The 16840-nt window shown below is 42.2% G+C and overlaps 1 protein-coding gene across 1 annotated transcript in view; it reads left to right on the top strand.

The window, feature by feature from the left end:
- PEX14 (peroxisomal biogenesis factor 14) overlaps nucleotides 1-16840 on the top strand; it is a 135630-nt gene that overhangs the window by 92135 nt on the left and 26655 nt on the right. The window contains exon 4 of the mRNA XM_004425570.3: nucleotides 15302-15430. Coding sequence (XP_004425627.2) covers nucleotides 15302-15430 — 129 coding nt within the window. The remainder of the gene's footprint in view (nucleotides 1-15301; nucleotides 15431-16840) is intronic.

Below are 16840 nucleotides of genomic sequence, written 5' to 3'. Positions count from 1 at the left end.
GAATGAAATAACTCCAAATCCTTGCCTTCATGAAGCTTACATTCTAATGGTGGGGTTGAGGGGAGATAGCAGTAAGTAGAATAAAATAGAAACACAATGTAAGTAGAAAAAGAATGAGAGAGAGTTCTTGGAAGGTTGCAGTTTTAAGTGGAATGGTCTGGAAAGGCCCCACTAGGGTGACATTTGAGCAAAAACTTCAAGAAAATGAGGAACCAAGCCATGCAGATTTCTTGGAGAAAGAGTTCTGGGAAGAGGGAACCACCTATACAAAAGCCTGAAGAGGGAGCATGTCTGGCAAATTCTAGGAACAGAAAGGAGACCCGTGTGTAGGCAAGGTGGATTGTAGTGAGAGGTGAGGCCACAGCGTTGACAGGAAGTGAGGTTGTACAGAGCAGTATTGATCCATGTGAGGACTCTGGTTTCACTTGTAGTAAAATGGGAAACCATCAGAGAGTTTTAAGCAGAGGAGTGGTATAGTCTGACTTAATCTTTGACAGGATCACCCTGGCTGCTGTGGGAAGAATAGACAGATGGGGAGCAAGGGTGGGAGCTGGGAGACTAGTCCTCTCAGATCCCCGGGTATTATTTGAGAGTAAATCCAACAGAATATCCTGATTTGTTGGATCTGGAGTCTGAAAGAGAAGCAGAAATTAAGGATGACTCCAAGGTTTTTGGCTTTGTGACTAGAAGGATGGAGTTGGCGTTAACTAGGAATGGAACGGTTTGGTGGGGCGAGATAAGAGCTCAGTGTTAGACATAGTAAGTTTGAGATCTCTATTAGACGTCTAAGTAGAGGTATCAGGTAGGCAGATGGGTTAATGTGAATTGAATTCAGAGGAGAGGTCTGAGCTACAGATAAAAGTTTAACAATGTTAACTTCTTGATTTTGATAATTATACTGTGGTTATGTATGAACATGAACTCTCCCCTCCCCAAATCAGGAAATGAGTCCTGAACTATTTAGGGAGAAAGGGGTATCATGTAATTGAGTCTCAAACAGTGCAGGGAAAACAATTATATAGATAATTTGATAGAGAATAATAAAGCAAGGGTGATAACATTTGAAGAATCTGGGTGAAAGATACATGAGAATTCTTTCTACTATTCTTGCACCTTTTCTGTAAGTCTGAAATTATTTAACAATAGAACACTTTTTAAAAGCAAAAGAAAATACAGACATTTCCAGATAAACAAAACTGAAAGAATTCATTGCCAGCACACCTGCACTGAAAGAAACACTAATTGAGTTTTCAGGCAGAGGGAAAATGATCCTACATGAAAACACAGAAATGCAGGAAGGAATGAAGAGCAAAGGAAAGGGCATATAGAAATGAGTATTGGCTGTATGAAATAATAATGTCTTTCTTGTGGGATTTAAAATACATGTCTGATTGAAATGTATGACATTGCAAAAGGTGGAAGGATGTGTTCTAAGTGCTGGGATTGTTGGCAGAGTAGTAAAGTTTCTCATTTATATGAAACTGTAGTAAGTCAGGGATGGATTGTGATATCTAGGGCAGTGGTTCTCAAACGTTTTAGTCTAAGGACCCCTTTCATTCTTGAAAATTGAGGATCCTCCCATTAGGCAAACACCACAGTAATTATTGTTGCAGACAGGTTCCACTGATGGGTGCTCCAATTAGAGGGTGAAAGTTTGAAGTGAAATAGCAAAGTACCTCCTCCAAGCTGTTTCATAATGCCAGAAGGGAAGCTAGTACCACCAAAACCACCTTGACTATAAGCTAATAGGGGGAAAAACTGAATCAAAAAGTTGGCAGGAAGAGAAAAAGCAGGCATTTAACACATCAAAGGAAAACAAATTGTGAGATTAAAGATAGAAACCCCAAAATTTCAGAATTTACATTAAATATAAATAGACTACTCCATTAAAAGCAAAGTTTGTCAAGATTAGATTAAAAAGAAAGACTAAACCCCATTCAGTGGTGCTTATATCAAACACTTTTTTTGTTGCTGTTGTTGTTGGGAAAGATTCGCCCTGGGCTAACATCTGTTAACAATCCTCTTTTTGCTTGAGGAGGAAGATTCGCCCTGAGCTAACATCTTTGCCAGTCTTCCTCTATTTTATATGTAGGTCGCTGCCACAGCATGGCTGACGAGTGGTGTAGGTCCATGCCCAGGATCTGAGTGTGCTGAACTTAACCACTATGCCACGGGGCTCACCCCTAAACACACTTTTAATGAAAAAATGCACAAGATTAAAATGATGGGAAAAGATACCACGCAACCATTAACCAAAAGAAACCTGGTACTAATATCAGACAAGGTGGACTTAAAAATGGAGTGAGAAATAAAGAAATTTCAGAATGGTCAATCACCAGGAAGATTTAACATTTCTAAGTATGTATACCTAATAACATAGCTTCAGTATACATAAAGCAAAAATGGACAGAAGTGAAAGGAGAACAGACAAATCTGCTATCATAATGGAAAGTTTTAAAACATCTTTCTCAGGCCGGCCCCATGGCTTAGCGGTTAAGTGCGTGCGCTCCGCTACTGGTGGCCCGGGTTCGGATCCCGGGCGCACACCAACGCACCGCTTCTCTGGCCACGCTGAGGCCGTGTCCCACATACAGCAACTAGAAGGATGTGCAACTATGACATACAGCTATCTACTGGGGCTTTGGGGGAAAAAATAGGAGGAGGATTGGCAATAGGTGTTATCGCAGAGCCCGTCTTCCTCAGCAAAAAGAGGAGGATTAGCATGGATGTTAGCTCAGGGCTGATCTTCCTCACAAAAAAAAAAATAAATAAAACATCTTTCTCTGTAATTGGTAATACATGCAGACAAAACAATCAAGATTCTAACAACACAGTTAACAAACTTACCATATTTTTATATATATATATAAATATATGACACTGTACCCATAAAGATAGTACATATACGAAAAGATGTTCAACCTCATTAGTCATCAGAGAAATGCAAATTAAACTCAGAATGAGATGTCACTTCACACCCACCAGAATGGCTGAAGCTGGAAGAACCGAGAGCTTTGGTGTTAGATGTGGAACGAGAACTCTCCTACCCTACTGCTGTGAGTGTAGGCACTGCCGCCAATAACGTGCTGTAACCACTTTGGAAACCGTTGACAGTACCTGTTAAAGCTGGTAACATGCATACCCCATATGATGCAGCAGTTCTCCTCTAAAATATACGTGTAAGAATGTTGCTAGCAGCGCTATTCATAGTGTCCAAAACTGGCAACAAATAGATAAATTGTGGTTCGTTCTTATCCTATATAAGACTACTATACAGCAGTTAGAGTGAATGAACCATGGCTACGTGCAACAGGTGTGGATGAATCGCACAAGCATAATCTTGAGCGAAAGAAGCCCTTTATAAAAGAATGCTTTCTGTATTATTCCATTTATATAAAGTTCAAAAATAAGCAAACTTAATCTGTGGTATGAAAAGTTAAGTGGTGACTGGGAGGAAACGTGAGGGGTGCTGGAGGCTGCATTCTATTTTTTGATCTGGGTGGTAGTTACATGGATGTTTTCACTGTGTGAAAGTTCATTAAGCTGTACACTTAAAATTTGTGTGCTTTTCGGTATGTATATTGAACACCAAGAAAAATTTACTTAAAACTACAGTGAGACCGTTATTTTACCTTTCAGAATGACAGAGATAAAAAGCTTGATAGCATCATGTAGGCAAGGTTGTGGGAAACAGACACACGGACACTGGTAGGAATGTAAGTGGAAACAACCTCTAAGGAGGGCAGTTTCAGTATTTATCAAAACTAAAACTGCACATATCTGAGCCTACTTACAGGGACAAGTGGCACACAAGGACTCGTATTGGGGCTTTGTTTGTAACAGTAAATATTCAATAGGGGACAAGTTAAATAAATCATGGTACATCATATAATGGAGTATCTTACAGCCATTAAATAGGATGAGAGAACTCTATAGATACGAATATGGAATGCTCTCTGAGATATATTAATTAAAAATAGCAAGGTGTTAAATAGTGTTTATACCATGCTATTACTTGTATAAAAAATATATATACATACATACACATAGATAATATATAAAATGTATATTATTATATGAATATATAAAAGCTCTTTGATATTGATAGACTATCTCTAGAAGGTATGTAAAAAACTAGTGGCAGTGGTTGCTTCTGGAAGATATAAGTGGGTGGCCAGGTGGCAGGAGTGGAAAGGAAACTTAACTTTTTACTATATACTCTCTGGTATCTTTAGAATACAGACTGTATTATGGGAATATATCTATTAAATATTAATTTTTAAAATAATTGTTAAAAATCCCTTAGAGATTTTTATGCAGGAGACTTGTATTTTGCCTCTCAAGAAGTCCAGTTTAGCTACATTGTCCTTCACATTGAAACAGGTCTTTGGTTTAACACCAGGTGACAGGGTTGGCTTTGCATAAGGGTGCCAAGATGGATGGGGGAAAAAGTACCCTGTGGCAGGGTGCTCAGACTGCAAGGGTGTATGAGTATGATGAACAGACAGCAAATTCAGGCCTCCTGTCTCATGCTCAGTGGAAGACGCAACACTCTTTGAGTGAAATGGTAGGCCCTTCCCCACTGTTTATAGTGTAATTGCCCTTCTTTCTTTCCTTCTGAACATGTATAAGTTGAATTCAGATTAAGTTAAAAGTGATGCAACTCTACTGCTTCCTTTAGTTCTTTTTTAAAATGTAATTGAGGGCCGGCCCCGTGGCTTAGCGGTTAGGTGCGCACGCTCCGCTGCTGGCGGCCTGGGTTCGGATCCCGGGCGCGCACTGACGCACCACTTCTCCGGCCATGCTGAGGCCACGCCCCACATACAGCAACTAGAAGGATGTGCAGCTATGACATACAACTATCTACTGGGGCTTTGGGGGGAAAAATAAATAAATAAAATCTTTAAAAAAAATAAAATAAAATGTAATTGAGATCACGCTATGAATATAACATCTGATTTTTGTCTTAATGTATCAAAAGCATTTTCCCATGTCATCAGAAATTGTTCATATGAATGTGAACATTTGAATAATATTACATCATTGAAATATGTCATAATTTGCCTAATCATTTCTCTTTGTGCATTTATGTTGTTTAAATTTTTTGCTGTTATTAAAAAACAGCAAATGTGATAAAGCATCTTTGTACATTAGTCTTATACTACATTATTTTATTATTTCTTAGAAATAAAATTGTTGAGTCAAAGAGTATGAGCATTTTTAAATACTCTTGAGATAGAGTGCCAAATTATCTTCCAGAAGTTTCTCAGTTTGCACTTCCACAACATCCTTCTCATGCAAAAAAGTCATTTTAATTTGAAAAAGTTTAGTCTCAATAACTTGACCAACACATCTGAATGATATGCGAGAAGTCGGGGAGGGATGTCAGCGTTCCCTTTCAACTTGAACAAGGATTTGGAATATTCCCCTCGTGTTGTGTGGAGTCGTGAGGAAACGCCTGGGCTCTGAAGCCTGACTGACTATTCGTGCCCTGCTCCCCACCCACAGGCGCGGGGCACCTTAGACAGGCTGCTTACTGTCCATGCGCCTCGGCTTCCTCGTTTGTAAATTGAGAGAATCAAGTACCAGCTTTGTGGAGCCCCGCTGCCACCTGTGGCTGCGTGGGTCATACACCACACAGGCCCACGAGGTACCACAAGTGCAGTGACGTGGAGCCCCGGAGTCGTGCACCTCGGCAGCCCTGCACAGGGTTAGTGTTGGGGTTCAAAGAGTTAAAAATGTAAAAAGCTCCTAAAACGTTCTTTCACGCTTGGGTTTAATAAACTTTAGCTGTTATTTCTGGGTGGAGAGTGGAAATATGAATGATTTTTTAATTTTCTCTATGCTTTTCTTTATTTTCCATGTTTTCTACAGTTGACGTGCTATTTTTATGACCAGATAACATATCTATATATTATATTATAGATCATGTGTCTATATATTATATAATATTATGTGTATTATAGTTAGAAGATAGACAAAATACTCATCCAACATAAGAAATTTATGAGGGAGGCCGGCCCCGTGGCGTAGCGGTTAAGTGCGCACACTCTGCTGCTGGCGGCCTGGGTTCGGATCCCGGGCGTGCACTGACGCACCGCTTCTCCGGCCGTGCTGAGGCCGCGTCCCACATACAGCAACTAGAAGGATGTGCGACTACGACATACAGCTATCTACTGGGGCTTTGGGGGAAAAATAAATAAATAAATAAAATTATTAAAAAAAAAAATTTATGAGGGAAGAGGTCTTAGGGATGCTACCATTTAGCAGGTAGGGAAGATGAGGTCTTGGCTTTCTCACATTGCCTAGCAGAATAAGCACTCAAATATTTATGGATTTAGTGAGCACTAAATATTTATCTCTACAGTAGTAATGTTGACTATAGCAAGCAATACCAGATTCATTTGAGCAACACAAATCAGCGGTGACAAAATAATTTATGTATTGATGTATTAGGATATAAGGTGTTTTAATGTGTGACTATCAGATTAAGATGAGGACTAAAAAAATCTGATAGCTACGTGGTAATTTAAAACTTTAGGAAGTAAGTTGAATGCCAAATAATAAACCTTCTGATTGTATATTTAAGATCCAAGATGTAAAAGAAAACCCCAAACAAACATTGAACATTCAAAGCATTCAGCTGAGTGACTGAAGAGTGTGCCTTAGTGCACTACCTCGTGACAGGGTTTTCTTTAAGGAACAGAAATCTCCACCTTGGTTTGTGTCTGACAGTAGAGTTGTTTCCAAAATCAGGCTGTTTCAAGTAACATATGAAGCAGCGTATGGCTGTCCCTACCATCCCGAAGCAAATGTTTGTTTTGTTGCAGTGATGGAAACATTTCCATTGGTGAAGCAAATATTTAGAGCTGAAAGAAACATTTGGGCAGCCAGGATGTGTCAAAATAGAACAGATGCCTGCCTTTTAAAAACATATTAAAAAAAAAAAAAAGCCACCTTGAACTTGACTGCTGTGGTTACAGCCACAGTGGGTTAAGCAAGAAATTAGAAATTGTGGATGTCATGATGTCATCCTAATCCAGGCTCCTGGGCATGTCTCTACCTTTTTCTGTCTTAGTTTTTCTCTTCCAGAAAATGGGGATAACCATTCTAAGTGATTTTGTGTAGGTTTAAGGTTTTTTTTTTCCCCTCCAAATATTTTCTTTGTTCTTAAAAATAAATTTAATTTATCCTTTTGCATCAGAAATATATTCACATGGAACACAATTCATAAGGATATGCAGTGAAAAGTCTGCCTTCAGTCTCTGTCCCCAGCTACCAGTTCCCTTCCGTCTGTAACCACTGTTACCTATTTCTTGTCTATCTTTATGCACGTCTCACAAACAACTAGATGTGTTTGTATGTGTGTATACATGTATATATTTTTTAACATAGAAGAAACGTGTACCCTTCACCTCGTTTTCCCCCATGCTCTATATATTCTTTTTTTTATTATTTTTTTAAGGCAATGGATTCTAAGAGGTTGCTTATTTAAAATGTGCCGACTGTGTCAGAGAGCAGAGGGGAGCAGGTATGTCAGACTGCTCATGCTCGACCCCCCAGTACAATAAAGAGAGCACCAGGTTGGGAATCTGGTTTGCCTCTGGCGCTCGCCATGGGCTGTGGGTAAGTCACTACTCCCTCTATGTCCTTTTCTTTTGATCTGTAAAACAGAAGGAAAAGAAAAGAAAAAAAGAACAGGCAATAGACAAGATGAGCTCCAACTTTTCTTCCAGATCTGAATTTCTTTGTGTGGTTGTCAAAGGAGTTGTTTTTTTTTTTTTGAACAAACTTCACTGCCTCTTTTAAAACGGGAGCAAGATTCACGTACAGTTAAAAGTGTTTATTGGCTTTTCCACATAGGCACATACCTTTGGCTTACCTGGCCTTTAGCACTCAAGTAGCAGTGATTCCTGAGTATCATATCCCATGGTCTTGAAAGACACGGTTCCTTCCCTAGGACTTGTTCAGTGCACTGTGGGAAGGCGCCTATTGCCAGGGACCTGCAGGGTTAGACAGTGCAGTCCGTGACAGCCGGCAACAGTATTTGTTGTGCTGTTAATCCTTTGGAATTGATGATCAAATATCAAAATCAGCTCCTCTTTGTTTTTGTTTTTAGTTAAGCAGAGAGGGATTAAAAGAGAAAAAACCTTTAGACGATAGCTCTAAAAATAGACGTCGTGGATGCTGATTGGAAACCCTCCCAGTCTTTCTTATGAGAGATCTCAATTTGTGTTACACAGAGGGGCAGCTCACTTCTGTCTTGTTCACCAGTTATACTACTCCCCAGAGAAGCTCAATAAATTTTATAGGGAAGTTTCCTCCTTATGCGGAAGGAGCTAAGCTCAATGACTGGTGTGGCTGAAATAATTTAGGGCTCCAAAGGAGTATGTCTGCCTTGTGGAATAACGTATCAGAAGTAAATGCATGAAAACTTTTGATCTTGGTTGATTTGGCTGTGTCACCAATACTACTGGGCATTGGATCCCGTGGCCCCAGCCTGTCTGATTTGAAATTGAACCACTCCCCAAACTTGCATTTAGTTCACTGCTAATATGGTCCTTCTGCCTGCTTCATGGGTAGTAACTGCCGAGCTTGCCTCCTGGTGTTCTGCTGCTTTCACCACTAACCCTTTGAAACCTCCAAACTTGTACTTGGTTGAGCTTTTACATCTCTCTTCTGCCTCTCTGAGAGGCAGAGAGATCCTCTTCCACTGACATTAGGAAGCAGACCTGACCTGCCTTCTCTTTTAGACTTAGAGTGAAACAAGCCTGCTGGGTTCCTCAGTCTCTAAGCTAGCAGGGCAGTGCATTTTGCATTGGCTTTTTACTCAGTGATTTATACTTGGAGACGTGGCTGGGTGATACCCAGTGTCCTTTTGTCTTTGTGTTTATTTTTCTTGCACATTTAATGTATTTAAAGAATATATTGTCTTTATGGTTCACTGGGATAAGAAGGGGATTGGTGCAAGTTTTAATGAGAGGTCTCTGGCTCCCTGTGTTGAGATGAGAATTATATTCTTGGTTAGATATCTTTCTTTCTTTCCTTAGGTGGCAGGAGGCAGTGTTTTGCTTCTTTTTGAAATAGCATTTTTACCTAACGATTTTTAGAAGGATACTGAGAGGACATTCAATTTCAGGGCATCATCAGCAACTTTTTCTCCTGTTGTTCGAACTTTCCTCATTTAAGGAGAGGGGAAAGTCGCATGTCTTGTTCTTGAATTTACATATCAATATCAGGATGGTGGGAACCAGCCCCACCATCAGATCAATTTTTATGAAAACTCTTTTCATTCAGGCTAATGACATTTGGAACTAGTTTTCTCAAAAACTGTTTCTGCTGCTTGGGAATAGTTAATCAGTGAAGAAGAAAGCATTCATCTTATTTGCTTAATATTTTAACCAAGTGAATTAGACAGGTTGGGGGGCTGGGGGAGGGGATAAGAAAGTGGGTGGGGGAGGCCCCATAAACAAGGTGATATATAATATTTTTTTTGTTCTCCTTTTAAATAAATACCGATCAGCTTTATGTTCAGAGACAATAGGAGCCGTTGGCTTAAATTTGCAGTTTACTGTATTTATGGCTGTAATATCAAGGTGCTGCCGTCGTAATTTCATGCCCCAATGAGAAGAGCAAGGTCGAAGCAAATGCTTCCATCGGCATCTGCTAACACACTAACTCATAAACAAGGCCCGGCTGGATCAGGTGGCACGGAATAATACAGGCTAATGAAATACAGCACAGCTTTCCATTACTGTTAGTTTTTACAGTGTCGTCATTACGTGTAATTTATGTTTAAAAAATTCAATTTTATACAAGGCACTGGGAAATAGGGGTCTACAGGTCATCCAACGACTTTTAGAGGCTCTGAGAGTCCTTATTGTACTCTACTGTTCCAACAAAATGTTAATAAAATAAAATAAAAATACTTTTTTCCTTTCCCCTCCCCTAACCTTTTCTGAGAGAGTTGATTTTTCTTTTAATTTGGGGAGTATTTTTAGCCAGCTGTCTTCTCTGCCTCGTCTCCTCCCAGAGTGTGCATGGGTAGATAACTAGTTGTGTTCTGAAAGAGGTGACCCCCGCTCAGTCTCCGTGAGTCCAAGATGAATCACTTGAGTCCTGTGAATAGAGGGACTGTGATGGGGCAGGAAGGTGGCCCCAGTGGCCAGCCCATAACTGCCGCCCTCTGCCGCTGGCCCTCTGACCCGTGTTCCCTAATCCCAGTGGGACTCAACATTTTTATTATAAAACTCGGGCCAGGCTGGAAGGTGTTGTCGGGCATTCATTACCTTGCTTGTCTCCAAACTATTCCTCACCCTGCTGTCCTGGTTGTTCTTTGACCTGAAAGATGCAGAGAACACTGCTGTCTGCTGTCATCTGTCTTGCTGCTTCACTTACATAGGGCCAGGCTCCGTGGCAGTGCCCAGTGGTCACTGGGGACAGCGTTGAGCTTACTTGTTCTTTTTTTTTTGTGAGGAAGATCAGCCCTGAGCTAACATCCATGCCAATCCTCTTTTTGCTGAGGAAGACCGACCCTGAGCTAACATCTATTGCCAATCCTCCTCCTTTTTTTCCCTTTTTCTCCCCAAAGCTCCAGTAGATAGTTGTATGACATAGTTGCACATCCTTCTAGTTGCTGTATGTGGGACGCCGCCTCAGCATGGCCTGATAAGTGGTGTGTCGGTGTGCGCCCGGATCCGAACCCGGGCCCCCAGTAGCGGAGCACGTGCACTTAACTGCTAAGCCACGGGGCCGGCCCCAAGGTTACTTGTTCTGAGAAGTCCTTGCAGAGCCAGTCCCACAGAAAAAGTCAGCCATTCCTGGTGCTGGTTCTGTCTGAGTCGTGGGAAAGGACCCTCCGGCATTGCACTCACAGCCAGCGGGCTGCAGCTCACAAAGTCAACCGGTTTGGTTTTGTTTGCATTTTAACAGAAACCTTAAGAAAAAGAAAACAAATTTGTTTATCTTCTAAGGGATAAAATAAGCCCGTGTGGCAGCCCCGAGGCCATTCACTTCAGTTGCTGCCCTAGGAACCTGGGGCTTTTATATTAATCAGTAGAATGTAGCTCACTTGTTCTGTTCTTTTAAAAGAATCCTACCCTGGAGAAAGTGTTGGAAAAGAAATTTTTGACCTGGCTTCTACACAGGGGCAGCAGATGTCTCTTTGTAGAGGGAACTGGTTTTGGGAGTTGATTCCAGAGAACTGAGAGAACAAGTCAGCCCTGGTTTGGGCGCTCGGTTCTTTTGCACAGTTCCGTTTGCATTGAAAGCTCAGTTTTGCAGGTCAGGCAGCTGTGGTCTTAGAGGTGAAACGACACCCTCTGCCTCTCAGAACAGGCATCCTGCTGCTCCCGCTTGCCTTGGACGGGTCCCCTCGTCCCTTTGTCCTCCTCTTGGCTAAAGCTAGCAAGTAGATGGAATAACTGAGCAGGACTTTCTTAGTTTTGCTCTCTATCAATATGTATTTTGATTGTCAGTGTCACAGACTTGGGGAGGGGCTGGTAGCTCTTGGAATCGGCAAGTGGCGGAGGTGAAGTTACTGAAAGAGCATCTTTCAGAAATGCAAAGGGCTAGTGACATCAGATAATGCAAATTGATACCTCGATGAAAAGAAAATTTTAGGCTTTATTAAAATTGGCTAATTCTTCCAAAGGCAGCAGCTAAAGGAAGACTTGACGCAGACATAGGAGGTGAGGCGGTTTGCCTGTCACAGGACGGGGACACCCTTTGCTCCCATCTCTGCTCTACTCAGCCCTTGCTCAGTCCCTCTGCGGTTAGATTATTCCTTCCAGATAGCAATCAACTGGAAGGAAGTGTGTGTGTCTAATTTGCATGAGATTATTTAAAACAAACAAAAAAAAAGGTCTGCATTAGTCAGGGTGATGGTAAACAACGCAAAGAGATGCCTTTTATAATATAGCCTGTGCCTTAGCTTTCAGAGCCAAATATAATTCACTTACAATTGGCAGTTTCCTTTATTATTTCTTTTAACCTTTTGGATTCTGCAAGGTCTCAATCTCAGCTCTCCACTGTTTCTCTCGGTGCAGGTGAGTGGGAATCTGGATGTCTTATGTGTGGGTTCTGTGACAGAACCTCATTCCTAAAGGCAGTGTCATCCCACACCAGGAACCGATGGCTGGGGAGATAACTGTTGTGTTCTGAGAGGGTGATGCCCCCTTCCCCCGTCTCCGTGAGCCCCAGATAAGTCACCCGAGTCCAGTACAGTCCTGAACCAGGTTGGTCCTCCCTAAGCTGGGGACACTCCAGAGGAAGTGGACACAAAGTGAAGCATAAACACCAGTCTATCAGAGGCCTTTGGAGTCGTTTAGGTTAGAATATTAGAGCGAGATGCGGTCACTCTACCCTTGTCACTCTAGTGTTGTTTAGAAGTTGTCCAGGTGTCATTGCAGATGAGATCCAGGTGTTAAGTTCCTGTGTTGTTTTGGTATAGCCCAAAACACCATTCATTGGCTCTTACCTATGGATGGCGTGCTGGGGTGGGGGTGGGGAAAGACAAGTTAGTCTTTATCTAAATGTCTTGAAGAAGATTAAAAACTTAAGACAGTTTTGGAATCTGCCATTTGATGTTTTGTAACTCTGTGCTTTAGTGGGAAGTCACCATGCTGGAGATGGAGAGCCTTGGTAGTCATGCGGCAGTACCATGCCCTAACTAATATGATTTGAGGCATATTTTTCACCTTCCTTGGGCCTCAGTTTTTTTTTCTGTTAAATGAAGGCAATGGTTAGGATAATGGTCCAGCTCTGAAATTATATTATTCAGTAAGAGCATTAAAAATGCTTATTTTTTTAAAAGAAGAAAAATGATTAATTTTCTGTGACTAAATCAAAATCCTGACTCTGGAGAACTAGGGATATCAGAATTCCAGCCAATGGAAATTCAGAGCATCAGATGATAAGGTCTCTGAAAAACAAGAGCTTGGAAGGAAGTGCTGATGCCCTTTAAACCGTAGCCTCAGTAGTGGGCTTGGCTGCAATAATGCAAGGAACGTGTTTTATTAGGAAAAGCGTCTTCCTAAAAGCTCAGGGCCAGAGGGCAGAACAATGGGCAGGGAGTCCTGTCCCTTTAACCAGCTCCAGCCCTGAAGGCCACAGCACAGCCTGTAACTTACTGTATATTTCCCCAGCGTTAAACATTATCGTACTTGTTTATATTTGAAAGAGCCAAAAGGGAAAATGAGAATGCAACTGAATGCTCCTTTTGGGAAAATCATCCTCATTTGCAGCCAGCGGCTGACAAGGCACACGAACTACCAGGTTTATAAAATTCCATAGGGTACCAGTGACCGTCAGCCTGTGCTGACGTCGCATGCGCCACTTTCTTCTCTAATGGCTGATTATGAACTGGTTAAAACAGTGTCTTTCTTATTAGAACTCTGAAAGGGGTTCCCCTTCCTATTTAGAAGGAGTGACTGGCAGTCACTAACAGGCTGGAGCCCGAGAGGCATATGCTCAGGGGAAACATGTTCTCCGTTTTTGCCTGGCTTGTCTTTCTGTCCTGCTCCTGTTCTTGGGAGGTGAAATGATGGGTAAAGCAACCCCTCTGCAGCACGCTGGGGAATTTGGGAGGAGGAATGTCCCTGTATAGCCCCATATACTCAGATTTAGCTTTTGTATTTGAAGGTGCTCAGCACCTGTAAATGATCCTCTTTGCACCCTGGCAGTCTTTTCATCTACCTTGTCAATCTATTGAGAGCATGGTGCACTCAGGGCCAACCCTGCAGCACCCAGGTTTCACGGAGCTGTGGCCTTGCCTCCCAGTGGCTAGCTCCACTGTGTGCAGAGGGGGACGAGGGGAAGAGTGCAATTTTAAATGGGGACAGACCTCAACTGCTCGGCGCAGAGAGGAGAAAAAGGCTTCAGGGCCATTTAGAATAGTTCAGGCATTCTCCGTTGATCGCTTGCGGCAGGGCATGAAAAGTTTGAGGGATGGCTGCAGCCAACTCACACGCCAATATGGTACAAGGCAGCCTGTGCTTTAGAGCATTAATGTGCTCCATCTATTAGCCCCTTGGCGCAGAGCGTGAGGCACCATGCTTTGGAAGATGCTGATCCTCAGAACCTCCTTGTACTTCATCTACCCCCAGGGGCAAATATACCATGCTGTGGGCCTCTAATGGAGAGCTGCCTACCAGATGTGAAAAAGCTCTCGGCTCTAGTTTAAAAGCTCTGTGCTGCGGCCGGACTGGATATTGGGATTTCCGGAACAGCGTGGGCTGGCCGGAGTGGTCTTTTGCAGACTGGCAGTGACCTCCCACCTGTTTTTCCCATTCTCAGCAGCTAGAGCACTTCTGTATACAGAGTTACTTCTTCCTGAGCTGGCCCTATGGGAAGGTTTTTCTCACACCTGTGTGTTACACTTCGTTCCTATTCTTTGGGTTGGTTGGTGCCCTCGTCCTCTTCCCACAAAGCCAATGTACCCAGTCTGCCTCAGACCCGGTAAAAATATTCCAGCTGTGTGCTCACTGGAAATGTGGTCTTCATGGGTTTTTCACTTGCCTTTTACTCCTCCATGGGCAAATCCTCTCCACAGGGTATAGCCACTGCAGATGGCGCCCTGCTATTTTCTGATGTCCCAAGTGCAGCGTGGTTTAGAGTGTCGGGAGGATTAAAAAAAAGCGAAAAAGAAAAAGTAGCCAAAGGCGATATAGGCAGCCTATGATAGGCTCGAGTAATAATCATCTGAAAGTTTGGGCCTGGCCTTGTTTTGATCTGTTTTCTTGTTTTATTTTCTTCTTTACATTCTATATCCCATTCATACTAATCACAGTCAGTCCTGATTTTTCTTTTTATTTCTGCATTTGTCATAAAATAAAGCAAATTATTCCCGTCTTTGGAAACGATCTAGACTAATTAGTCGTCTCACCCAATAATTAGTTTTTTGTTTCCCTGTCTGTTTTCATGCATTATTGTTAGTTTTTTCCTCTCTTTTTTTAACACCATTACAGATTAAAATGAGCCACATTTGCAGTTGATGGTATCTGTTTTCGGGGGAAGAATGGAGAATTGCAGTACAGAGCGACTTCAAAAGCAGCAATAAACTCAAGGATAAATTAAGGAAATTGAATGAGCCACATTTGGAAGCAGTGTTGAGGCTAATATTCTGTCGCTTAAGGTTAAATTGCAACTGAGAGAGGTTCCGGAGAATCCGAAATCGGGGAGGCAACTTACCAGGGCGCTAGGCATTCTGTGGCTCTCAGGGTCTTTTCTCAATGAAGATTGTGTTGCAGCCATGGACAGTGGCAAAGGTACTCACCTGCACTTATGTCCTCTTCTCCCCCAGGGCTGACGGATGAAGAGATTGATTTGGCTTTCCAGCAGTCCGGCACGGCTGCCGATGAGCCTTCGTCCTTGGGCCCAGCCACACAGGTGGTTCCTGTCCAGCCCCCTCACCTCATTTCTCAGTCATACAGTAAGTTACCCGCTCAAACTCCTGCTTTAACCTTGATTGGGATTCAGGACTCTGGCCAAGGAACAGTGCTTCACCTCTCCCAGACTCAGCAAGCCGAGAGAAACTGGGAATAGTAGACGGCTCTTAGGTTTTTCCAAAAGAATGTGACACACCCAAATCCTCTTCTAGACAAACTTTTAAGTATGTGACAAAGGTTTAAGAGATAGGAGACCAGAATAAATGAGTTTATTGTGTTGTTTCACGTATTTTGGTTACAAACAAGAATCTGTTATTGATCGATTCTGTTTCCATTTTCTTTCTTTCTTTCTTTTTTTTTTTTTTTTTTTGCTGAGGAAGACTGGCCCTGGGCTAACATCCGTACCCATCTTCCTCCACTTTATATGGGAGGCCGCCACAGCATGGCTTGCCAAGCTTGTTCGGTGCGTGCCCGGGATCCAAACCAGAGAACCCCGGGCCGCTGCAGCGGAGTGTGCACACTTAATCACTTGTGCCACCTGGCCGGCCCGTTTCCATTTTCTTTTATCAGTTTTGCACGTTACTGTTTCACTAATAAGAACATGAACATCTGATTCATGAGTGCATTCTCATTTGCTCACTGAAATAACTTGTCTCCTAATTTTATTTTTTAAAGTTAATATTAGTAGATTTTCTCCCCCTTTTCTTCCTTCCTTGTCCTAGCTGTACCATGTGTATTTATGTAGTGGCAGTCTGTTAGAGAATTTCAGATTAAATGTAAAGGTCCTTTTTGAATATAGCTTTTAATTATTACCTGAGAACCTGACCCATCAGAGGTTTTTGTTGTTTTTAAATGAAAGCTATTTTAGGAATAAAGGTTCTTCAGACTAGTAATAAATGTACACCTCCAAAATACAGCCAAAACCCCTTCTTTAAGTCACTTATAGGGCCGGCCCGGTGGCTTAGCGGTTAAGTGCGCGCGCTCCGCTGTTGGCGGCCCGGGTTCGGATCCCGGGCGCGCACCAACATACCGCTTCTCCGGCCATGCTGAGGCCGCATCCCGCATACAGCAACTAGAAGGATGTGCAACTATGACATACAACTATCTACTGGGGCTTTGGGGGAAAAAATAAATAAAATTAAAAAAAAAAAAAAGTCACTTATAAAAAGTCTAAAAAGGTTAAAATTGACTCCAAAGCAGTGGAAAAATAGTTCAGTTTTGTGTCTTTACGTAACTCAGCCTTGGATCTATTTGTCTTTCAAAATGCCTTTTCTATAATTGTCTTCATTTTATTTGTCTATCTCAGGAGTTTTATTTTTTCAAAACATGATTGAAAACAGTGTTAGATACCAGATTTTAAAACGCATAATTTAAAATGCCAGACTTGTTCTGACCTCCACCACGTGGTCTGGAGCTACCTCTGTCCCTCGCTTCTCCGTCCTCACTGGCTCAGC

The sequence above is a fragment of the Ceratotherium simum genome, chromosome 22 (genome assembly GCF_057802395.1).
Source record: "Ceratotherium simum simum isolate JZ-2026a chromosome 22, ASM5780239v1, whole genome shotgun sequence".
Taxonomy (NCBI): Eukaryota; Metazoa; Chordata; class Mammalia; order Perissodactyla; family Rhinocerotidae; genus Ceratotherium; species Ceratotherium simum.
This window is presented reverse-complemented; position numbering and strand designations above follow the sequence as displayed.